This window comes from Amphiura filiformis, chromosome 14 (genome assembly GCF_039555335.1).
Source record: "Amphiura filiformis chromosome 14, Afil_fr2py, whole genome shotgun sequence".
Lineage (NCBI taxonomy): Eukaryota > Metazoa > Echinodermata > Ophiuroidea > Amphilepidida > Amphiuridae > Amphiura > Amphiura filiformis.
Genome location: NC_092641.1, coordinates 57,084,094 through 57,110,540, shown reverse-complemented (window position 1 = coordinate 57,110,540; position 26,447 = coordinate 57,084,094). Strand labels below are relative to the sequence as shown.

At 36.7% G+C, this 26,447-nt stretch overlaps 1 protein-coding gene across 2 annotated transcripts in view; it reads left to right on the top strand.

Annotated features, from left to right (window-relative positions):
* Nucleotides 1-13,694, top strand: part of LOC140170347 (uncharacterized) — a 41,189-nt gene extending 27,495 nt beyond the window's left edge. The window contains exons 1-4 of one of the 2 annotated variants that reach the window (XM_072193713.1): nt 3,778-4,109; nt 5,513-5,658; nt 11,114-11,345; nt 13,451-13,694. In XM_072193713.1, the coding sequence (XP_072049814.1) occupies nt 3,825-4,109; nt 5,513-5,658; nt 11,114-11,345; nt 13,451-13,633 (846 nt within the window). In that variant the 5' untranslated portion in view covers nt 3,778-3,824 and the 3' untranslated portion in view covers nt 13,634-13,694. Of the gene's footprint in view, nt 1-3,777; nt 4,110-5,512; nt 5,659-11,113; nt 11,346-13,450 lie in introns of those variants that run through there. The other variant, XM_072193714.1, reaches the window with a different exon arrangement.
* Nucleotides 13,695-26,447: the final 12,753 nt, after the last annotated feature.

The window sequence follows — 26,447 nt, the reverse complement described above, 5'->3', positions numbered from 1 at the left end:
CCACTGCCCTTGGCCTGATCGCTAAGGCTTGTTGATCCGATAGTAAGGTTGGTTAGTCCGAAAAAAGGTTTTGCTATTCCGAAAAATAAAAAAAAGGTTTAAGGTTAGTGTCAGGTTTAGGGCGCTGCTTATTGGATCAGCATATGTAGACCATGCCACAGTGTTCGACATAATACCGTAAAAACTCGATAGTTAGCATATGTGCTTAATTACTATCGAGTGCTTTTGAAAACATGAAATTGTACCAAAGTCCGACGTTCTACCAACTGAGCTAATGGGGTTGAGACACGCATTTGCAGGTTTACTTGTTCGTATATAACTATGTGTATCGATGATTTGCTCAAAACCCTTTACACTTTTGTGGATGGGATCTTCATGTTTGCATGTAAGCGCTCGATTATTAAGCACATACTAGTATGCTAACTATCGAGTTTTTAAGAATGTTGTTAAAATAGTGTGGAAGAAGGACCATTCATGTGTCATTGTCAAATAATCTTCATTATTTTCTGAATATTGTAGTTGAAAAACGCATACACAGTCTTATCAAAATTAGGACGGGCGCTGGACAAACTTTTCGCAGTGCATCTTGGGAGATATCCACAGAGCCTTATAGGCCCGGCATATATGGTTCTATGGAATATAAGATCTGTAATCTGTACAGAACTAGTAGTAGTATATAGTTGTTGCTAATTTAACCATAAGAAAATCCATTTCAATAGTTATCACAAAATATTGGTAGCTATTAAGACTACATGGGTGCGTTGCCTTCGGTAATGTCGTTGTCATAAGCATCGGAAGCAAGAACGAATGTATTTTTAGTTCTGCACAGTGTATAGCTAGTCGATTTCTCGTTTTTCAGACTCCAAGTTAAACTCAAATAGGTAAGTTTTACAAAATCTTGTTTGAATTATAAGAATTCAATTGGATCTGATTATAGCCATGTAGACTAATTCCCCATGCAACGTCATGCTATATTAGCAGTCAAGTTAGCTCAATCGATAAGGCGTTCGACTATGGTGCGAGAGGTTGCGGGTTTGAACCCTGGTGGTGTCTAATATGCTCTCGTGGAAAAATTGAGTTAGCTTGAAATTCCCCTGGACAAGGAACTCACTGCTAATTTGTCTCGTTGTAACCCGTACGAAACTCGGGGAGCTGATCCTGGTTGCGATGGTTATTTGTGGTTCTAGGGTGTGCGCTCTTGAAGCAGCAAAGTCCCTGATTTGTTGTTTAATGGTTTATGGAATGATGTGGGCCATAGTGGTCAGCGAAAACCTGTAAAGTGTGCTGAGGCTTGTGGATAACGTCTAGGCGTTGTGCCTGTGCGTAGCGCACTATAAATCACTGCGCTTTTTTTTTATATATAGACTAGTCAGTTTAAGAAAAACAATGGGGATACCTGGACAACATTGGAACATTAATGTTTTTTGTTGTTTCTAAAAGATCTTCCCTACAATATATCAAAACAAGAAGAAAATAGAAAGTTACGGAAGAATTGCTAATTTTCATAAAAAGAAAATGTCTACATGTACTTGTACAGGAGGCGTTGCTTACAATAGTAACATTACAACACGTTTACAATGGTATTTGGTAACAATTATACAATCACTCCAACGTGTTTATATTGCTGATTATGTAAACACCTTGTAAACGTACCGAAGTGTAACCGTAAGCAATGCCCCCTACATTTTCCGTGTTAAGTACAAAAAAAACACTTCAACGTGTTTATTTTCGTGTTTATTTTTATGTTATCAGTGATTTTTTTACAGTGTAGCTCTAGTTGCTTATGGGAGTGAAAATCCTAACACATTCCGTTAGCCCGGGTCCGTAAGTGTATGTTTAAAAAGAAATCTCCAAATCTTCAAGTACATGTAATATGATCTTGTGTAAAAACAAACGTGTTTATGTGACTATCTGGAACAGTATTTGAATTATCATCATTCATCGCACCCATAATTGAGCGCAAGAAGACTGTAAGTCCACTTTTATTGGTTATTGAAGTTATTGGATGAAGACAAAAATTTTGACAATTTGTTTTGACACTTGGCCCCATCCCCATAGGATTCACGTGAGGGCTCAAGAGGGGTCAAAAATGAAAAATTGTCCAATGTCGTCAAGAGACATGTCAAATTACTTGTCTCATCACAACAATATATAATTGAAAATATGAATACAAAACCCACCCAAGTCCATACGTTGGCCAAATTGAGTTAAGCATGGGAAACTGTTGCTATACATAGGCCTGTCATATGTATGAAAGAACAATTCAAATTCATCACCTGTGTCTATTGAGCATGTGAGAAATAGCATGTATGAAAGAACCACCCAATTCCGTGATTGGAGTCTTGTAATACATTGATTGAAATCCAGTATGTATAAAAGTCCACTTGTAACACATTCATTGCTGGAGAGTGACTTTTGAAGAAAAAAAAAGGGTTTAATAAAGGAACGTGTGTGGTTTATATTAGGCTAATGAAAGTCAATGTTATGTTTAGCGTAACATTTTTTTCAAACCACAATGAGGCAACTTTTTCATTATTCATTATTCATTATTTTGCACCGTTTCATTAATTACAAAATAGCAGCCACTTCATCAACACTTGTCGCACTATATACCCTCCAATATTCTATTAAAACAACTCTAATCAACAGTAGGCCTTTCTTGAAGGCATATGAACCAACACATTTGTATTAAAAATATTTTTCACCATCCAGGTATTTATACCAGCTTTCTTACCAGTTATAAGGCCATAAATTGTTAAATGACTGTCCACATTATTGGTCCCAAACCAGCCCTCCTTGGGGTAATGGCCAATTATAGTTCAATTTGATAACAGAATCTTGTTTTTAGTTCTTTTTTATGTTGGAATAGGTTGATTTATCATTGGCATTTGTGCCTGTGTCCCCACTGGAAACTAATTGTGTACAAAATACAAAATAATGAACTGTTTTGGGATTTTGGCATCACAAACGCGGCCAGAAAATCCAAACGCGGGCGGGTGACGCTAAACATAACATTGACTTTCATTAGCCTTACATGGCAGAATGCTTATCAACATTATACATACCTGTGTGCTTTATTTTGTATTATCTTACTAGTGGTAATCTCATTCCAACGTTGTTGTCTTTGTATATGATTCAAAATGAACCCTACAAAGTCCCTGAAATGCTAATCGTCATACTTTATACAGTTTAATCCACTCATTTGCACGTAAAACTTACCATATTGACCAGGTAAATCTAACTTAAGGAATTAAAATGATACACATGTTTTTCTCTCAAAATCACTTCCCATGGACCTGGGTGGGTTTTGTATTCATGTATTCAATTTATCATACATTTTGGGCTCGGTTAATGAATTAGAGGGTCACTTCCGGTTAAATGTCAACTGAGGTCAAATTTTAAAACAACCTTCAAATTCAACAAACAAGGTGTCAAATTGCACATAGATTACCAATATGGTTAAATATTTCCAACATCTGGATTCAGTTTTGAGTTATAAGCTTTTGTTTCAATCCGAGAGTGATAAATCGATCAATACCGATCAATATTACAGATATTACTTGATTGATATACAAAATAATTCTTCTTGCCTATACTCATGTACCTGAGAAGTATCAACATTATGGCTTTTTTGTTTCCAAATTATCTTATTTTAAAAAGTTGAATATCTCAAAATGCCACTTACGGTCTTCTTCCGCTCAGGTCTTCAATTGAAGACCGAATTAAAAAGACTGGCTTGCGTATGACGTGCTGTCAAGCAGACCAAAAATGCCGTACTGCACATATTAGCAACCAATCATACCGCGCCTTTGCCCTGACGTCAGATGCAAACTAGTCTTTTATTATTTCATGTTTTACAGACGATGTATTCCAACAGGCGTCAACGCGCAAGCAACTCAACGGCCAATAGTGGTCCTATTGATAGACAGTGCCGCATGATAGTTCTGTGCACTTGTCTCATCAGTTTTGTCATAATTTTTGTACTGGGCATAGCTGGTTTAATTATTGGACTGGCTTGTGGGAATGGTGGATCAACGGGATCAGGATCAGGATCAGGATCAGAAGTTGATGGGAGTCAACCAGGACCTGTGCGTTTAAATCCTCAACAGGTAAATATGTTTAGTAGATGAGTTAATTTACGTATGAGCTAGACAAAAATGGAACACCAATGTTTTTGCTTGCTGGTGAACATCCTCCTGAACAACATATCCAAAAAGGGCACAGGGTAAATGTTAATTTGCATAATTATGGCCGCTAATGCAGGTCTCAAATTTCAAAATTGGGGGAATGTGGGTAAAAATCATCTAATTGTATTCCTCTCATTATTAGGATATAGAAAAAGTATAGTTTGATCAATCGCCGATGTATAGTTCTTGAGTTATAGGCATAAAGGTCAAATGTCAAATTTTGGTCTCCATCATTACCATGATTATGTACAGGGGTAAAAATAAATCAAAAATGATCCGATTTCGCTCAAAGTGGTCTCAAATTGTTCCGCTAGGAACAACATTTTAAACAAAGAATAGTTTGGTATATCTCAGGTATATTGATACCTGGGTAACATCACAAAATAGATCAAGATAAAATGATTCAATGGTCTATGAATTTGTTTCCCTGTTACCCTGTAACAAAACACCTGATACGGTTGATAGATGGAATCTAGAACTGTATTCATTTTTAAGCAAAGTTGAACACTGATGGCGCTATTTATCTGAAATCTTATTTGTATCAATACAAGGCGTACACGCTTGAATAATGGCATTAAACATCATAAAAATGAATAACATAATTATAGCAAAGAACGTTTCAAACTACTTTTCTATCATAAAATGAAGGGAATAACTCATATTATTGGGCTAAATTAATTTTAAATGTAATGTAAATAGCGCCCTCAATTTGCACACAAATGTATTATAAATTACCCCAAAAAGCAAGAAATATATGAAAAATTTGATAAAAAAGAAAATCTTAAGTTAGAAATAGTTAAAAAAATATATGTGTATATTATTATTAGCGTGTTAGCTGTTGGTATTGTAAAGGTCTAGAATTGAAAATTATGTAATGTTATGTTAGAAACATTAATAATCACATCAAACAACCGTGCTGAGATGTGGCAAAGTATTCTTTTGGTTAATTTCTTTTCCAAGCGAACAATTTGAGACCACTTTGAGCGAAATTGGAGCACTTTTTTTTTACCCCTGTAAATAATCAGAGAGACCAAAATTTGACATTTGACCTTTATGCTTATAACTCAAGAACTATACATCTGAGATAGGTCAAACTATACTTTGTCTGAATCTTAATAATGAGAGGAATACAATTAGATGATTTTTTTATCCATATTCCCCCAATTTTGATATTTGAGGCCTGCATTAGCGGCCATTTTGGAAATATGTAAATTACATTTTTTTTTTCATTTAACATATGTAAGGTTCCACATACAGGACCGCTCAAAATGTTTGGTTCTATTTACAACCATTTTTCTAAAAAAATATTTTACATTCTCTTTTAGGTGGCAAAATTTCAAGCTGACTATGATCGCTTAGTTGCTGATATGGGAGGTGTATTCAGACCAGAATTATTAAGAGAACCAGAATTCTACACACGTGACCTGATTGGTGGTCTCACAGCGGAACAAGAAAAGGAAATTTTGTCAAGGTAAATTTTATTAGCTGTAGAGTCCCAGCTAACAATTTTTCGTTGTTACAACGTTGTCTAAAAGTTATATAAAGTCGTACAAACGTAATATATGGACGTTGTAAGTACGTAAATCTGTGAACTCGTATTCGTGTCGTGAAAACGTTATTCCAGAACGTTAATGTAACGTCATTATGACGTTGTTTCGACGTCAAGTTGTGAACGTCGAAACAACGTCACTATGACGTTATATCAACGTCCGAAAATCACAACACGAATACGAGTTCACAAATTAACGTAATTACGACGTCCGTAGATTACGTTGTATCGGGTCAGACCATGACATTTACACGGCGTTGTAATAACGTACTTTATACGTCGAAACAACGTCATAAATTTGCGTACTAACGACGTCCGGAGATGACGTTGTATCTTGGTCAGTTCATGACTTTTAAACCACGTTTTAACCACGTGCTTTACACGTCGAGACAACGTGATTTTAATGTTTTAAAAGTCATTATATTAACATCCGGCAACAATGATGCTCAATCCCAAAAAGGGAGAGCGTATAAAAATTTAAAGTTTAGAACTTCAGGAATAGAAGTCGTTACTTTGAGTTTCACGCCTAAAGGCGATCGTCAAACGACACAATGAGAAAATGTTGGCTGGACAACAAACTCCTTGGAATGGAAGAATTTACATTCCATGGTGTCAATATCTAAACTATTTTTCAGATACATATATGTGTAACGTTTTATGAACGTATTATTCAAACGTTGTCACCAGGTCTGGTCAACGTCGAAACAACGTCATTACAACGTCATAATGATGTTATATCAACGTCCAAAAATCAACGTCGAAAATAACGTTGTCACTACACGAATACGAGTTCACAGATTTACGTATTTACAACGTAAATGACAACCTAAGTCCAACGTCCGCGAATGTCGTGAAAACGTAGTGTGTTAGCTGGGTGAAACCCCACTTTTGTAAAAAATTATACAAAATCATCCGTATTTAATTTGAAGGTCTATAGCCTATATGTGGGAATCAATTCGGTAAGTGCGAAAACAAATTTTAAAAAGCGCACTGATTTATAGTGCGCTACGCACAGGCACAACGCTTAGACGTTGATCCACAAGCCTCAGCACACTTTACAGGTTGTCGCTGACCACTACGGTCCCAAATCATTCCACAAACCATTAAACAACAATTCAGGGACTTTGCTGCTTCAAGAGCGCACACCCTAGACATTCCACAAATAACCATCGCAACCAGGATCAGCTCCCCGAGTTTCGTACGGGTTACAACGAGACAAATTAGCAGTAAGTTCCTTGTCCAGGAGAATTTCAAGCTAACTCAATTTTTCCACGAGAGCGTACTAGGCACCGCCAGGATTCGAACCCGCAACCTCTCGCACCATAGTCGAACGCCTTATCGATTGAGCTAACTTGACTGCTAACTTGACTTCTAATAAGACAACGCCACGTATGAAGATCATGTCATAAACATTTTGGTTTGATAAGTGCTTATTAACAATATTACTTATTAACAACATTTCTTGGTAAATACCACCACATTCATACTGTACTGGGAGATGCCGTGAAATTATGCTCAAGAATTTTCATACTGAAGCTGATTTTACTTTACTGTGTGCTAAATAATTCATAAGTGTAACTAAAATTGTGATGACCAAGTTTGATGTCAATCCGACAATCAATACTCAATTAATTGACCTCGAATGACCTTAAACATATTTGGCGCCCAATGATGATCACATCCGATAAGTTTCATAACAATCCAAAAATCTATACTCAGTTGACCTCGGACGACCATGACCTGACATTGTTCGTGCTTACATCCACCAAGTTTCATATCAATTAAACGGACCATCAGTAATGAGAACATGCACCCTGAACAACAAACCAAACATTAACTCCTATCCCCGTCAACTCTCTAATTCATTACTCCAAACGTTTGCCTTTTCCCAATCTTTACTGCAAAGAAACACTGCAATTTTATATTTTTAAAGTTGAATGGATAACATAATCAAAAAATATAATATGAAATAAAATAAAAAGAAAGTGGCGTCATAAGTTCAATTGGGATGTCACTAGGCGCGCGTGAGCAGAAAAGGTAGGAATCAACATTGATTTTATTTTTTATTACATAATTGAATTAATAAATCAGTAGCTACCTACCTATACTGCGCTAAAAAACGTATCCTTACACTTGGAAGAAAAATCCTAATTTTAAAACTACACCATATTTGGGTAAATTTATTTGTTTAATAGGTCCACTAAACTAATCCGGCACATTATGACACCCCATTGAATTCAATGTGATTTCAAGAAGCGAAGTTATAAGCATTTGATTAGACGAAGGTCCAATTTTAAAAGTGACAAACCTGGCCTATTCTAATCTAGTTTGAGAGTGGTGAATGGCTAATTTATGCGTGTCTTTAATTTAAAACAAAAGGAACAAAAGACACCTGAAACAAAAGAATTGACAAATAAAATGAAATTTATGAAACGTACAGGCAAGTAAAAACTGGAAAAAACTGATTTAAATAAAGCTTCATTGAAGAAACTGTGTTGTCTCTTTGTTGCGCTTGTTGGAATCTTTTTTTGCACCGTGTATAGGCCAGTTTGTCACTTAAAACTGGACCTTCGTCTATTCAACTGCTTGTAACTTTACTTCTTGAGGTCACATTAGATTTAATGCGGTGTTATAATGTGCAGGATAATGCATCTATGAAAAAAGTTTACCCTAATATTGTTTAGTTTTGAAATTGTGATTATTTTTCCAAGTGTAAGGATACTTTTTGGCACAGTATATTTATCAGTGTAGGTCAACTAGGGTACATTGTTAAAGGGACATAGCCCGATCGCTAATAGCCTCGTCCCAAGAACCCCAGATTTTACCGGAAGTGATATAAATTTTGGTATCAGAAGAACGATACTATTTTTTTTTCATTCACCCTGTGAAATGCAAGGGATCAAAGATATTTAGTTTGAATTATGAATGAAAAGGTGCGCCTTTTGGTCAACCAATTAATTGATACATAGTGTTCCTAATGGGCTAGAAAATTACATTTTTGTCTCTCATATCAAAATGCATTAAAACACCGACGTGAAACGTCACAGATGGGTGATATACAGTAAGTCAAACAATGAAGGTACCAGTTGTGTTCACCCCTGTATCATCATGATGCAGTCATGTCTACAGTAGAATTCATCTCGACCTTTGCAGGAATTAACCCCATTAAAAGCTATTAAACCAAGATAACACTCATTGAAACAGCTCAACTGATTAAATCGGATCTTCTCTGGTTGTGCACAAGTGTCTGTTTTCATGTGCGATATCGCAATAAAGCTGGTATTATAGCTTCAGTTGGGTAACCGATTATAAAGGAAACGAAAGGAAACAATGGTAGTGTACCTTTGTTCACGAAATGAGACAATTGCCTGCTTTTTGTAAAGCAGCATTCTTGAAAATGAGCAACATAATGATTGTTGACTTAACACGGTTTGGAAATAATTTCTTCATATTTTTGGTGTTATCTGTCGTTTACATATCCTTCCTAAAACACAAAAGTGCGACCCTCTCCAAACATCTAAATTAGCTAAAAATTTAGGACATGTTAAAAAATATATTTTCTAGAACTTTAGAAGAGTACTTTTAATATTGGCCGGTTATTTTTCACACAGCGACGTTAACTAGTCATATCCCCATACTTTTAACGTAGGGCTATTTGTAGAGGTTACGCGTCAATGGGAAAGAGCACTGTGTATTGTGTATAGGAAAACGGACAGTAACTGCAGTATGTATCCTAAATAAAGACAAATATGTCCAAATTAAAACAAGTAGCTAATACTTGTATCATCATACAGTTATTGTTGCCTATACTGTATACACATAACACAGAGGCACTCACAATAGGTAATTGACCTCTACTGGTAGCGCTGTGTTGTAGGTATAGGACGGCAACTTGTTTGCATCATATATCAAAAAGTATAAAACCTATAATTTTAGTACTTGCTCTATAGTGAGATTACTTAATCTTTTTAATGTGTCTGCATTTTTAACCCGATACAAGTTTTGGTAACGGGGGACCATACATTTTTGTGAGAAATGAAAACCAAAAATCTTGTCCAAAGACCTGGGTTTGCCGCAGTTGGAAGACGGGTGTCACGAAACTGTTTGAGGTACGAATCTACATCTACATCTACAAAATACTCAATAACGTTCCTAAAAGCAATATCTAATTGTATTTAGATACTTTAGATATCTAATTGAATTTAGTACTTTCTGTCAATCAAGGCTTGATCTATACTCTTTATGCCAGCCTTTAATTCATTAGCATGATTTCTTTTCTTCTGTCAATCTGCTTGGGATTTGCCATTTGGTCTAATATCCATCTCTGATTTAACACCTTATTTATTGAAATTGGTTGAAACAGTGATCTAATCTAACCTAATGAAGAAACGAAATCAAAAGTTGCACTTTTGTCTTATAATCAATGAAAGCACGATGCTACTGTAGTTATAACGTGCTAATGAATGGAAGCACGACGCTAGTTCTCTTGTTCACAAACACTTTGTGTACAGATCAATAGGACATAAATATGGACCAAAGTGCAACTTTTAAATTGACATCTGCCTTGGGTTTTTGGATTGCCGTGTCTTTAATCCTTGAACAATTTCAACGAATGAGGTCTTAAATTCTAGGAGATGCAGCTATTTGCTGCTGGTTCAAATTATGATATATCTGTCTTTGTTTAGGATATACAGGGGGTGAACATAACTGGTACCTTAATTTTTTGGCTTACTGTAGGTCATTCAATGAAGATGAAAACTTTATATAGTAAAATCGGGCCATGCCTCTTTAAATACTAACACTATAATGAACCCTAAAACTCCTCACAAGTGAATAAATGACAAGAAACTTATCAAATTTGATAAGATTTTATCAAAATGCATACGTTCGTGTCTTGAATAGGTTCTTATAAAAAATGACCAAAAATTTAATTTGAATAGTTTGTCTTCTCAGGGTATAACAGAACCTTTTCAAATTGAAATGGACAATCTTGTCAAAAATGAGTTGGAGTAAATAGCTACTTGTTAAATTTAGCTACTTGTTAAATTCATTTTGATAAAATTGTCGGTTCAAATTGACGGTATGTGCCTGTCCATAGGCACCCTCTTTTGAAGTCGACTATACCCGACAACCCCTTTTTTAAATAACGCTTTGTACCCGATAGGCCCTACTTCGCGACGCCGGTATTCACATACCCGTCACCTCTAAAGTTGAGTGCCCCCCCCTCGGTGTACATACGTGTAGCTAAGGGAGCGTAACCAAGCTGGCTGCGGAGGAGACGAAATGTAGAGTTGATGTGGAGATTGACGTCTATCATGTCTGTTGATCTGTTTTACCTTACTACCGGTATTCTAAAATATTTTAATACATGTTACAGTTGCGGTAATCCGGATGTCTTCCGTCCACGCAGTCAGTTAGACGCCATACCGGCAGGAGAGGGGCAACTGGGTACTTCTATCATTCCAGGTCTTGGTGGAGATTTGGCTCAAGAGACAGGTCGTCAGAAAAGGCAAGCTAACTCCCGCGTGTGTCCCGCAACAGCTTCAACAACGTATCTGGTCGCAGTTAGCGGAGGTAGCAACTCGTTGTCAGCGGCACAAATTGTCCATGTAAGTTCCTATTGTTTTCTTTACAAGCCTGGCCTTTAGGCCGGCTTGTATTGTTTTTGCCTGATTTCTTTTCTTCTGTCAATCTGCTTGGGGATTTGCCATTTGGTCTAATATCCATTTCGTTTACATCCATTTCGTCTAAACCCATTAGGCTGCGATCACATAGAAGTATACTCTATACGGTATTCGGTATTCGCTATACGAATTATGCTCATTCGATCAGGCTGAGTTCACATAGGAGTATGTGATCACAGCCTTAGGTCTATATCCACTACGTCCAAAAATCATTTGGTCCGGTAACCATTTGGTCCGATAACCATTTAGTCTAATAACCAATAAGTGGAGTGACCGAATACTTAGAGCACTGGACTATGAATCTCCTATTAATCGTTTTGTGGGTTCGAGTCCCCGCGCCCCGCCCCTTTGTGGTTGAATTTTCTTTTTTTCCTCTTTTTCTCATTTTATCTTCCTTTCTTTCCTCTTTTTTCTCCTTTTGTTTTTTTTTTAAATTTTTTAAATTTCTTTCTTCTTCTTTCTTTCTTTCTTTCCATCTTTCTTTTTTTTTTCCTTTCTTTCTTTCTTTCTTTCTTTCGTTCTTTTTTTTCTCTCTCTCTTTCTTTTTTTCCCTTTTTTTCTTGTTCTTTCTTTTTCATTTCTTTCTTTCATTTTATTTGATTGATTCGCTGTCTGCAGTGATTGATTGTTTTTAACTTTATATAATTCAGACATTTGTAGGCCTCGTTTTTCTTTAGTTCCTTTCGTTAAAGTTCTTTTGATCGCATCAATATCTTGTGTGGCCACCATTATTGGCCAGAACGGCTGTACATCGTCGTCGCATAGGCTGCTCCCAATCAGTCGTGTATTGGCCAGTTTGTCACTTTTAAAACTGGGCCTTTACGTCCAAGCAAATTACTTTGCTTCTTCAGGTCACATTGGATCCAATGAGGTGTCAAAATGTGCAAGATATCACTCTAAATTACAAGGATTAATTTTAAATCTGTAAGATTTAATTTTAAATCTAATACTTGATTGGTCCCTAATCACAACCCTTTAGGATTTATTTTTAATTCTTGAAATTTAGAGTGATAAGTGCATCTATTGAAAAAATAAATTAACCTAAATATGGTTTAGTTTTGAAATTAGGATTTTTCCAAATGTAAGGATGCCTTTTTGGCGCAGTGTAACTTCCACTGGACTGTTTGTGCAGAAGCTGTAAAAGACAGAAATGATAGAAAAGCCGGAAAAACAGGAAAGTGTGGAGTTACGAATTAGCGAGTTGATATGAACTTTTTAAGTTCCCATAAATTAACGATCTGTTAGATTGTCATTAAACTTGGTGGATGTGAACACCAAATTATTCAGGTCAAGTGAAGGTCATCACAGACCAACTGAATATTCGGATTGCCGTGAAATTGGGTGGATTTTAAAGTAAGCTGTATCAACTGAATAGGCCTATATTATATGAGCATCTTGCTTCCATGTATATGAAAAGATGAGATAGGCCTAGATGAGATGCCGTTTTGTTTTTCAAGAAGGTCACGTGATGTTATCAATGCCAGACGATTTGTATGGAGTTAGCGAAATCAAACCGGCGGCGGAAGAAGAGGTAACTTTAGTCGTAACCTTTGTAAACCCGGCCTTTTGCCATTAACCCTCCTGGATGAGCTAAATTCTTGGACGGGTGCCTTCATGAATTATACACTTAAATATGCCTTTAATAAAGGCTACGCTGATATGACACGGCACTAGAGTAGCATGCTTGGACTTTTTGTAGTCAAAGAAAACATTCGCCCAGTGAGCATTTAGTTCGATCTATTTTTACTGGGATATCTGCGCGCGAAGCGTGTGAAAAAATGTCAGTCTCATGCTATTTGAAGTGCAAGTTGATACACATTGGGCTCATTTCGCGCGAAGCTCGCGAAAGTTTACAATTTTATACCCAAATCAAGGTTTTTACTGAATGTGTGATTATATAAGTAGTACTAAGAACAATATTTTTTGCGCACATGCTCCTTCCCCCGACCCGAACTAAGGCCCGCTTTCTTTCTTAAACGTATCGAGGCCAATGATTAACTTTCCGTATCTTTTTTTTATACAATTTTCAGCTTAACAATCAGATCCAGTGGTCCTTCAATGAAGAGTGTTCTGGCGGCAGCTCGTGTACATCAGGTGGCAGCTGTAGTTGTACAAAACTCGCGCGTGAAGTATCCGCCTACGTGTTTATTGTAGGCACGGATGTTGCACAGTGGAAGACAGTCACGATCTACAGCTGTTCGGGCGTTAGCTAATTTACTTAAAGGGAGTCTCCGGCAATCATAACATTATGCCTTATATGTTAAAAAATAATTATCAAACACGAATCACATGGTTTTATTTAAAACAAACTCATATTGACCATAAAACGAATAAAAACAGTCGGCTCTCAACACGCGATAATCAAATTCCCACGCCGAAATGATCTAAGCGCAATGACGTAATGGTTTGTGCTCAATTGTCGTCAGCCTTCATTGTATTACTAGGACGTCATTGCACTCGGCGATTTCGGCGCCCGGGATGTTTGAATATTGCCTGTTGAGAGACAGATGTTTTTATTCGTTTTTATGGTCACTATGAGTGTTTTAAATAAAACCATGTGATTCGTGCTTGATAATTATTTTTCTTACATATTAGGCAAAATGTTGTGATTGCCAGAGACTTCCTTTAATTTCATTGTTGTATATCCAAAAGTTAACATGTTCCTAGTTTTACTATTTTTAAACAATAAGCCAGATGGGTATTAAAAATATTCGCAATGCATTGTGGGAGAGTTTTTGCAGTTGAATACGTTGAAATCCAACCTATTGAAGATTTTTTTTTTAAATATAGTTTAAATGTTTTACTAGAATTTAAAAAAATGAGAAAAAGCATCCATATTTTTTTTATCTCACAAAATATTTTAATGATAACATAATTACGGTAATAAATGAATGAATATAATTGACGACCGTGATTGATTGCTGACCTGCGCAGTATTGTCATTTTTGGTCTGGTTGACAGGACGCAAACTAGTCTTTTTAATTCGGTCTTAAAAACTACCAAAATTGTCCCGCAGTGCTTGCTTATTCTTAAGCTAATGTGGATAAGGCTTCACTGAGGCAATATAAATAAATTATTTTGATCTTTCGATCGACCATCGATGCTTGGTCGATCCTTATTATTTATGAAATCAATTGACTATTGTTAATGTTGGTAACATATGAATCTTAGTATGTGTTGATATTGACCAATATAAATATAGCATTAATTAACATTAATTAGTTGTTAGTTCATCAATAACAAGCATCGAAGCAGCATCAATGGTCGATCCAAATATCGAACAAATTAGGCTCTGGTGCCTTACTACCCATGATTATACAATAATTGCATACTAAAAAAGTATATATAAATGTCGGGTTACAAAAAGGGTATATAACAGGTATAAAACAGTTTTTGAAACGTGATGCAAAATATTCTTAATATTCCTTATTTCCAAACATTGGTCAAACGTAACCACTATGACCGCAAGAATGTATAGCAGCTATTTTAAACTGTTGCGATTTGGTAGTTCACAGCATCTTGGGAATGGTTGTGAGCTTTTACAAACATTTTTTTGATCATTTCATAGCGAGCGTGTAGAAGAATCCAAATATCACAGATATACTTTTGTAGGTCCTGTGGTTATTATGTTGTAAAGAGGGCTGAAACAACAACCCTTTTGTAAAACTCATTAACAACAATAAATCAAGCTAATATATTTCAAAGTATATGATTTGTGTTATTTTTCAATAATATATTGATTTAAATGTGTGTGTTTTTTTGGCTGCTTCGACCAACAATAGTTACCTCGGCAAATGATGGGAAATAAATAAGTTATGAAACTAAAACCACAATAGCTAATCTTAACTCTATAAGTTCAAAACATTATTTTCTAAGTTAAATATAATAAGTTCAATTCTTGATATGGGCTACTCATTTTTGTATAGTTTATTATATTTACTAATTACATTATGCAGTGAATCATCACATGACTTATTGCATGATGCAGCGATTCATCAAATTATTTATTGCATGATGCAGCGAGTCATCACATGATTTATTGCATAATGCAGCGAGTCATCACATCATTTGTTACATGATGCAGAGAGTCATCACATGATTTATTGCATGATGCCACGAGTCATCAAATCATTGGTTGCATGATGCAGCGATTCATCAAATTATTTATTGCATGATGCAGCGAGTCATCACAGCATTTGTTGCATGATGCAGAGAGTCATCGCATGATTTATTGCATGATGCAGTATATCATCACATCATTTTATTGATTGATACAGTGAATCATTAAATGATTTATACGCAATGCAGTTATCAGGCTTTATAAAATAGATACCATAAAAAACGGGTTGTGGTACCTGTTGTACTTTGGGAACAAACCAACAATTCGATGAAACGTCCTATAAACGAACGTGCTAACGTTAGGATGCTCATCCGGACTCCTCTTCCAATCTGAAACATAAGTGTGATAATCATGTGAAGTGTTGACAATTCCAACGCGAAGTATCAGCTTTTTGAGCATTTTCGTTTGTAGTACATCATCAAACTTTTGGTTTATTCCCTTATCAAAGCACAAAGTATTTTAGAAATGGGGATCATATACTAGTTACTTAAGTCTTTTGTACTTCTGTTATTAATCTCCTATTCAGTATAATAGTATATTGGAAAAAAATCATTGTTGTATTTGTCAGAATCGCATTGATAATAAACTGTAAAGAAGCCATGACAAATGGTAGCATATTTTCAAATGTCTGGTTTTTTCAGCTTTATCAAAATCCTTAAAATTTAAACATTTGAGATATTCCATGTTTTTTGAAATAGTTCACAAATAAACTAAAGATGGAGCTTTCGAAGTTTCAATGTTGTCATTACAAATTACTTCATCGTGGAATTCTAAGTTTCGCTAGTCCGAGAATAAGGTGTGCTTGCGCCAAAAAATAGCATTATCATGAAAGACAGGGATAAAAAAGACTAAATCGCGTCTGACGTCAGGGTAAAGGCGCGCCGTGTTTGGTTGCCGATCTGCGCATTGCGGCATTTTCTGTCCAGTTGTCAGAATTTTAGACGCAAACTAGTCTTTTCATCTCTGTCTTTCATTATTGTCCGAAACATAAAAAGGATTTGCTAATCCGGGAGTTAGGGTAGGGGATAGGGTAAGAGTTTGGGAATGATTTGGGGTTATGGTTATGGCGAGTTCTTCAAGTGACTTCTTTCTTCTTTTTCATCATGCAAGGTCCGCTATGCCCTGAAAAAATGATCGCCACCCACAAAGTAGGCCTACACTTAGAGATGTGACCAATTACCTGTGCTTCAACTTGTTTGGGTACATCTTAGCATCAATACTGCTTAGAATCAAAATTATTTGCACAATTCAAACAATAATTGGTTCTTATTTTACAAGGTGGGTCTTGGTGGTTCGGGATGTATTTTGGATTTGAAGGGTTAAGCTGAATTTATACTCGATCGCCGAGCGATTGCGATTAAACGCTTTTGAAAAGCGATGAGCAATCGCCGAATTTTGCGATGCATCGCCCGTCGCTTTTGCATTTATACTTATCACGGCGATAGCGATTGCAGACGACAATTAAAATGTTCTAAATGCCTCAAAATACATTTTTAAAACATCAATTGCTGTCAATAATTATTGCTTTGAATTAATTCATTATCAAAAGTTAATAATCGAGAAAGATAAATTAATTAGCAAAATAATAGATCCAGTTGGTTGGAAATGATTGGTTGACTCATTTACGTGTCAAGCGATATCGCTGGGAAGTTGAGATTTCTTCAACTTGCAAAAGCGACGTCGTTTTTGCCTCCGCGATTTGAACCGATTGATCGGCTTGACGCTCTGGAAATGTAAGTAAACACTGAGCATGCGTGAGAATCGCTTTTCTGCAAAAGCGATTGAGTATAAATTCAGCTTTACAAAGGGATCAAATTTAAATGTTAATCAATTTTGATTAAAAACCATACATAAGTGTTATCTCGTCATGAGGATTACAATAAGTATAGTTGCCTAAGTGTTATTTACAGCATTGCCTTGATGTTATTGCTGTTTTGATTCGCGAGTCAATAACGTCCTTACCCTTATCCCAGAGAAGATATATTACCCTCCCCAGAATCCTTTGCAACATGACACATCAACTCATTACATCATGTGACACTCCTGCTACTTTATACAGGATCCCGTTGTTTCAAGTTGAGAACAGACTGGCTAAACATGGGTCGATAAACAGAAATAAGCTTAGAAATAACCATATGTTGCAAGATGTGGATGTGCTCTGTACATTGAGGTACACGTTGCACTTGATATCAAATCAGTACAGAAAATTGATATTGACGAAATGCATTGTGGGAAGTGTAAGATATCTTCTCTGTTAAGGGGGTACTACACCCCTGGCAAATTTTGTGCCTATTTTTGCATTTTTCTCAAAATTATAGCGCATTGGTGACAAGTAAGATATGCATAGGGGCAAGGACTACAACTTCTGCACTTGAAATTTTATTTCAGCACAGACAAATGAAATGGTTGTGGAGTTACTGTCAAAAATGAGGGAAAACCAATATTTGATCAATAAATCAATAACTACTTGCCATGGGTTGCTGAATTTTCAGTACAGTAGTTGTAGTCTTTGCCCCTATAATATACATATCTTACCTGGCACCAATGCGCTATAATTTTTGAGAAAAATGCAAAAATAGGCACAAAATTGGCCAGGGGTGTAGTACCCCCTTAATATCCTACCAGAATTCAATTCAACAGAGACGTCAAGGCCTAATACTCTGTCCTGCGTGCAAAAACGTCCCATCGACTTTGCTTGTGACTATTGTGTGGGAAACATATTGTACTGATTTGTTGAAAGAACAGATCCGGGTTCAAGTTTTGGGTATGGTTATTCAAGCAAGCAATGTTCATGTTTTTTAAACTTGCAAGCACTTTTTTCTTTTTCTCTTTTTCAATTTTTTCGCTGCAACATATTTCACGAATTTGGAAAAAATAAAGTCTCCTAACTCATAACACCAAATCGGAGCAACCGATTATTAAAATCGTTTTACTAAAGCATGGTTATGCAGGGGCGTAGCCAGCATTTTTGGTCGGGGCGGCAAAATAAAATTTCGGAGGCACATACGAAAATAATCAGGATGGAAACAGAAAGGGCTTTATTTTTACAATGTGCGCAAAAAGTGTGTATTTACACTATTTTGGCCTATGATCAGGCTGAATTTTGGTTAAAAAGGGGGCTTCTTGCCCCTTTTCTTTTCCTTTTCCCTCCTGATTTTCTCTTTCATTTCTTGTCAGGGGGCACTCTGCCCCACCCCCCCCCCCCCCCCCCTCCCGCTGGCTACACTACTATGGTTATGATGATATTTTCTGAAGTTGTCCCACTGAATCCCAGAGTAGGTTCACGGTTGTCGGATAGCATGTAGAATAAAGTTGAACACTGATGGCACTATTTATCTTAAATCTTGTTTGCATCGTTACAAGGGATAGACATTTGAAGACCTGAGCGCAAGAAGACCGTAAGTCCACTTGGCCCCTCAACATGTATACACTAAAGTTACGTATAGTTTCTTAGGATTGTTTAATGTTTAATACAATGTTCCAGGGTAAAAATATCATGAAAGATTGTGAAAGATTTGTTTTGGCCCCTGAACATCTATAAAACATTACCAAACTATACGCAACTATACGCAACATAAGTGTATACATGTTGAGGGGCCAAATGGACTTACGGTCTTCTTGCACTCATGTCTTCACTAAAAAAGAGTAGTTTGAAAATGTGCTTACATTTTTACTCCTAGTATTAAAGGCATCAAAAGCATTTTAATGCTGCCATTATACATGTACAAGTGAAGTTCACTTGTAGGGCCTACATGTATAATGGCAGCATTAAAATGCTTTTGAGGCCTTTAATACTAGGAGTAAAAATGTAAGGACATTTTCAAACTACTCTTTTTTTATCATGAAATGAAAGCAATAACTCATATTATTGAGATGGGATAAATGAAATTTAAAATAATGTGAATAGCGCCCTCAATTTGCACACAGATATATTTATAAAATGAATAAAAATTACCATAAAACGCAGAAAAAGAAGAAAATCTTGATAGAGAAAAGAAAATATAAGTTAAAAATAGATAAAAAGATATATGTGTATATTCCCAGCAAACACAAAAACGTTTTAAAAACGTTTTAAATAAGTCATATTTTGGCTTTTGGTTTAGGTAAAAACGTTTTAATAACATTAAAATGTCGGGTTATATAAAGGTCATGATAACGTTTTAAAACGTTTTGTATGAAAACACACTACAACAATATTTTTAAATGTTTTCAAAAAATGTTATTTTAAACTATTTTTGCAAACATTGTTGCCAAATATTTTGTCAATACTTAAATAACATTATGTTAAAATATTTGAACCCAGCAAACACAGAAATGTTCTTAAAATGTTTTTTCAAAACCTTTTAATAACATTTAAATGTCGGGTTATATAAAGGTCATGAAAACGTTTTTAAAACGTTATTGCAAATATTTTGGGCAAACATTTTCGCAAAATATTTTTTCAACCCAAAAATAACATTCTGTTTAGAAATGTTTTGTCAATCAAGAATGTTTTTGGAATGTTATTAAAACGTTTTTATGACCTTTATATAACCCGACATTTAAACGTTTTCTGTAAAACATTTTGTGTTTGCTGAGCAATAGATTATCAAAAAATGTTTTTAAGGTTATGAAAACGTTTTATACCCTTAATATACCCTTTATATAACCCGACATTTAAACGTTTTCTGACAACCTTTTATAACCTTTTGCGAATGATGTCGAAAACGTTTTGTGTTTGCTGGGTTAGTGGGGTAGCTAGCTGTTGGTATTGTAAAGGTCTGGATTTGAAAATTATGTAATGTTTGTTAGAAACATCAAACAACCGCGCTTTGTGACATTCTACTCAACGACGTGCATTTCATTATCATGGTCCTTCGTGGCCTCTATCTGCTGTCTACAAATCTTTATTCATATGACCCCGGGTTACCCCATGGGTCACATGACTAGGTTTTGACCGCCCCATCTTCACTTTCTGAAGAAAATGTGGGATACCAAGGTGAGTCAATATTTGTTGAAAGAACTGTTTAAAATATCTGTTTAGCAAACTCATGATTTTTGAATTTTACCTTGAAGCACCGCACCCTCTTGCTGACTGGGTCAGGGCTAAGATAAAGATAAAGGAGATGATCCTGTATAAACAGTGATCGGAGTGCCCATCTCTCTTTCATTGGCGATTGGTCCAGACTCCTCCATGTAATGTTGCTATAGGGGGATCGCTACACCTCACACAACGAGTCTGTTACCTTCCCAGCATTTAAGAATGCCAGTACCCATTTATACACCTGGGTGAAGAGGAGTAATCGAGATAAAGTGCCTTACTCAAGGACACAACACGATGGCGTCGCCGGGGCTCGAACCCTCAACCTTACGATTATGAGTCGGAGCTCGGCCATCGTGCTCACACTAGCGGGCAGGGCTAGCGGGTGGAATAATTGGCCCATTTTGGTAGGTTTCGTTATAATATTTAATTTCTGTGATACTAAACATATAAAAAGGTCTAGTTGAATTCAATTATTGTAGTTTTTTGTATATTTTAATATTTTATCAGTGGCGTGCGTTTAAGTTTATGACTGATTGGGGCCAGTTCAAAGGAAACGGGGGAATAGACCCTATTATCATAGACCCACGTATAGACTCACTCAATTGGTCCGTCAGATAATATTAAGGGAACAAACCAAAAGATCGATGACGTCCTATAAACGTAACTGGTTTCGTTTAGGGGGGAGGGGGTAAAATTACTCGATTACGTTTGTACAAAAACATTGGTCTGAAAAAATATGTCATTATTATTATTATGTCAAAATTTTCAAAATTTTATTATTACGTTTCTGGCAGGGAGGGAGGGGGTCGGCTGAGAAACGAAACCAGTTACGTTTGTAGGACGTCATCGATCTTTTGGTTTGTTCCCTAAGCACCAAGAGGTAACGATAATTTCTCAGGTTCAGTTAATAACAATAATAGTGTGTTCATGTTCATATCCTGATCCGGCATACATAATATATTTCATTTGATTTTTAATTGAAAACTACCAACTATATAGGCTATAATAGAGATTCGTTATTATATATTATTTGTCGTTGCCGATGATTGTCACTTTTCTTGTATGTAATTATCCCAGTGCAAGCAGGACTCGGGGTGAGTTACCATTGACTTATTGCCATGTTTAAATCAAAATATAAAAATCAAACTTGTATACATTTTGTCTGTTGAAAATATCACATATTATTATCTTACCGGCGTGTTTTGGTTTACACGCGTTAATAACAGGGTTGTACCAGGGTCGTGACACTCGTATTTAATCTATTCCCTGTACAAAAATTGAAGTCACTTCTTGGGAGATGATTGGCAGTTGCTATGAGGTTGCTATGCTTTTAATTAATTTTTAGCCTCAATTGCTATGTGTACTGTATCAATATTGGCATTAACTTATCCTGTATTTTTTGACTGGTGGTGATCTTGAGTCAAACTTCATGGGAATAATGAAACTGATGTTTCAGCGCTGTGACGTCGAATTCCATTCCACACGTGGAATTTTTAACAGCAATCGAGTCAGCCATTAGAAACAACAAGCTGAATACAGCTGATGAATTAAGAACTAAGGTAACTGCTTGTCTTACTAACACCCAGGTTCCAAATTCCATCCTCAGTTAACAGCGACGAGAAGCTATTAGAATACTCGGTAAATATGAAGACATCATAATCTTGCCTACCGATAAGGGCCCGGGCGTTGCGCAGTAGTTTTAGACAAACCTAAGTACCATAAGAAAGTATGTGAACTTTTGAGCGACACCAAAGCATATGAACTTCTGAAACGCGACCCCACTAGCGGTTACAGAAAGAAGGTCAGTGATAATTTGCAAGAACTTGAAAGAGCTGAAGTGATAGATCGCCATTTGTATCATAGATTTGTATCCTGGTGAATCGTTGCCCAGATTTTACGGCCTTCCCAAGATTCATAAAGAACATGCTCCACCGAGACCGATTGTCAGTAGTGTGGATTCGGTTACCTACAATATAACAAAACATGTTGCAGGCGGGATAGGACACGTGACACGTGACGTTCGAGGCTGGCGAAAATACAAGGCTGACAGCTCAATTCAAAATACACGGTTAGCAGTTATAAATTGAAAAACAACATACTTACAGTGCGGTACATTGTCGTACCCCAACGGTTTTAGAGCAAGATAATTTTGCTTTGACACCACATACCAAATTTAGAATTGTTTGTGAAGATATCATAATTATGTGTTAATTCAATGGCGACATCAAAAATGGCGATATCGCATCCGCCGCCGCCTGACATGTTGCGTATGTAATTGGCCCTCTGGTTAGCTCTGGTTGGGAAGTCGGAGCTTCACATCATCAATTCACAGGACTTCGTCAACAAGATCCAGGACATACAGTTACATGACGAGGATACTTTAACTTAGTATGATGTGTCGGGACTTTTTACATGTGTACCACCAAAGGATGCGGTAGACGTCGTACGCGATTGCCTAACGAAGGATAGAACAGATCTTAGTGCATCGCAAGTGTGCGGATTATTGGAACTGTGCTTGAACACTACCTATATCATCTATATTGGCAAATTTTATAGACAACGATATGGTTGCGCGATAGGATCACCTGTGTCATCGATCGTGGTTGATTTGTTCATGGAACAGCTTGAACGCTCAGCTCTAGATTCGTTTACTGGTATGCCACAGACGCACTGGTTTCGCTATGTCGACAATACCTGGGTGAAACTTAAGAAAGATCAACTTAACCCCTTCTTGAACATATCAATTGAGTTAACTAGCACATCAATTTTACCTAAGAACCTATCAAAAACGAAAACTTGCTCTCCTGGAATGTTCGGTTCACGTCAGGAAAGACGGCAAAATTGAAACATCCGTATATCGGAAGGCCACACATACAGATCAGTACGTAATGTTCGACTCTCACCACCCTTTAGTATACAACAAGCTCGGAGTTATTCGCAGTCATAGAGTCATAGAGCGGACACCATCTCTTCGAGACCTTGAAGGAGGAGGAACACAATCATCTCAGAAGTTGGTTCATCCTAACGACAAGTACAAACAAAGCAATAGTCTATGCTATTCAATGCATGGACACTGATTTCCAGGACAGACATCGGCAAACGCATGTACCAACACAGACGTGCTAGTACTAGTTGCGGGGATTCAGCCGTATACACGCATTTGGATAGCATAAATCACACCTTTGACAACAAAGACGTTGTGATTTTGGACAGAGAACACAGGTAGTACGAAAGGGGCGTCAAAGAAGCGATCTACGTAAAGAAAGAACAACCTTCGCTATACAGGGGAGGCGCGGTCTGCACCATAACTTGGCGGTGCCTACAATTCTGTCATCAAGAACATTTCTAACAGGTTTGACTCAGATCATCAGACGGCCTGAAGATGCACCTAGGATAAGGTGCGATACCATAGCCTCTCAAAATAAAAGTGAGCCGAGTTGATTAGTTTTATGATTCCAATTGAATACTAACCATATACCGTATAAAGATATTAATCAATTTGTCAGTGGTAATCACAATATCATGATATAGCTGTTGAAAAGTTGATTACTTTTGGGGTTCGGAAGCTTGAAAATGGGACTGTGAAAATGGTATTATCATCAAAGATAATGTATTAAACTCCATGGCCTGAATCGAATGTATATTTTATGACGTTTTTAGTTTGTTACCAGTGATTTGAGGAGACAAAGGTGGCAACGAAAGTCATATTTTAATACTTGGTCTCTCTCTCTGTGTCAGGTGGCGCTGTGTAGCGCTGCTGTGGTCTTCACAAGAGTACGCCATCTCACTCGATCCGATGCCAAGTGTGTTGCACCTTGCATTCCCTGGTTAGAAACCAGCTTCACGTCATTAGTCCAAGATGTTGGTGGACGTCCTCTTCCTCGTTTGCCTTCCATGGCCCCTTGCAAAATCTGTTTTTCTACACCTCCATGTTTCCTGACAATATGGCCAAAGTACTTCAGCTTTCTCTCCATTATGCCGCTTCTGATGGTTAGACTTGTACCAATCTTGTCAAGGATCCAGGAATTTGTTCTCCTGTCTTTCCATGTCTGGAAATACTTGGTCAATTCAATACTTGGTCAATTGTTGGAAATAAGGGCCAAAAACATGCATTTTTAGGTTGGTTTTCGTATGCTATAACAATCAAGCCCAAAGACTTGTATCAAGACTAATTTCAAGTTTTGCATTCTAATAGTTTGGAAAACACATTTTCTATTTTTTTTATAACCAATTATCAAAACTAACATAAAATATTAAAATTTGAGCTAGTCTATACTCAAGATTTTGAATACTTAGACTTGTGCCAAGTCATGAAATTTTGTAATTAAAATTGTAAGAAAACATGCCAGTATTGAGCACATTTTCTTTCAAATTGGAAAAATATCAAAATTTGACTTTTGTTGCCAGTTAGAACTAACAAAAGGATGAGGATTTAGCTAGGACTTAATACTAATTTTCTAATTCCAAAAAGTTGTTGCTGTAGCTTGGTCGGTTGGTCTGGATTTTTTTTTTTTCCGTGTGGCTTTTTTGAAGAAGCCTTTGTATGCCCTGAAAAATTGCCAAAAGCTTGAAAATCTGTACAAATTGCTGCTACATTTTTTCAAAAGAAAAGAGCAAGGGATGCGACAGTGTTATTACTTCCTAAAAGGTGTAAAGAAGTAATTACATGCTTATGGTGTAAAAAATACCCTTATTTGTTTAGGGTGGCAAATTGTGATTATAATACTTGCTTAACGGGACGGGCAATTTTAAATCAATTTGCGAAAAGTATTTTATATTAGTGCGCCCGCATGATCCCAATTAGCTGTTGCTTGTTTTTTGTCTGCTGGTCGCCGGGGATGAGGGATAGGGTTGGGATCTTGTTGGCGCATCTTTTTGTGATGCAGTGGTGGCCCACATTGTGCGGCGAGCAGTGGCGTAACTCCTATGGGCTCTGGGGGGCCGCGCCCCCGGGCACCCGGGCTAAGGGGCACCCTGGCCAGGCCTGGATACACATGCATTTCGACACGATAATACTTTGTTATAGGAACGAAGTGGACACCTTTACCTACCATGGAGAGAATTAATCTTCATTTGGGTGCCCCCCTCAACACAAAATTTTCGCGCGCGGTGCACCTTAACTTGTCATTTGAAAGACCGAAATTCAACTTGATTATACCAAATTAGTGGTATTTAAGCCTGACATTTCGCGTGCCCGCGCGCAATTGTTTTAGGAAGAAGGGGTATTTTGTACTCTTAGTAGGGTCATATTTGGACCTCCAGTGACCATCATTTCTGAACAGCAATTTTTTGATGGATTCTTGTACTTTGGGGTATTTTAAACAAAATAAGCTCCTATGTCCCTCACCAAAGTGTGGGCATTAGCTGGGAGAGGCCAAAATCCAAAATGGCCGCCGCCTTAGCCATTTTGAAAAAGTAAATTTTCGGTATCTTCTGAACGCTTTGGTCGTTTGAAGTCATTAAGGTGTCATTTTCGACTAATTTTGTGGTGAGAAATCCATTAAAGGCATTATTTTACCCATTTTGGCCATCTTCGTCATCAAATCCAAGATGGCCGCCTTTGGCTGTACTAGAAATACATTAAATTATTCAGTACATTGAGAAACAACTCATAAAATGTATTACTAGTGCACTTAATTCATCGTTTGTATTATAAATTGAACACCGATTCAATGTTTGTAACATTTATTCACAAATGAGATCGTCTGCTACTGAAAACAATCCAAAATGGCCGCCCATAGCAACCAAAATCCTCATAGCAACGCATTAAAATAACAAAAAATCAATTTTTTTTGACATATATATGCATTTATTATACCTATTCTTAGTAAATCAAGGTTGACTGATTGTAAGAAAGTGAAAAAAGAATGGTCATAGGGGTTGA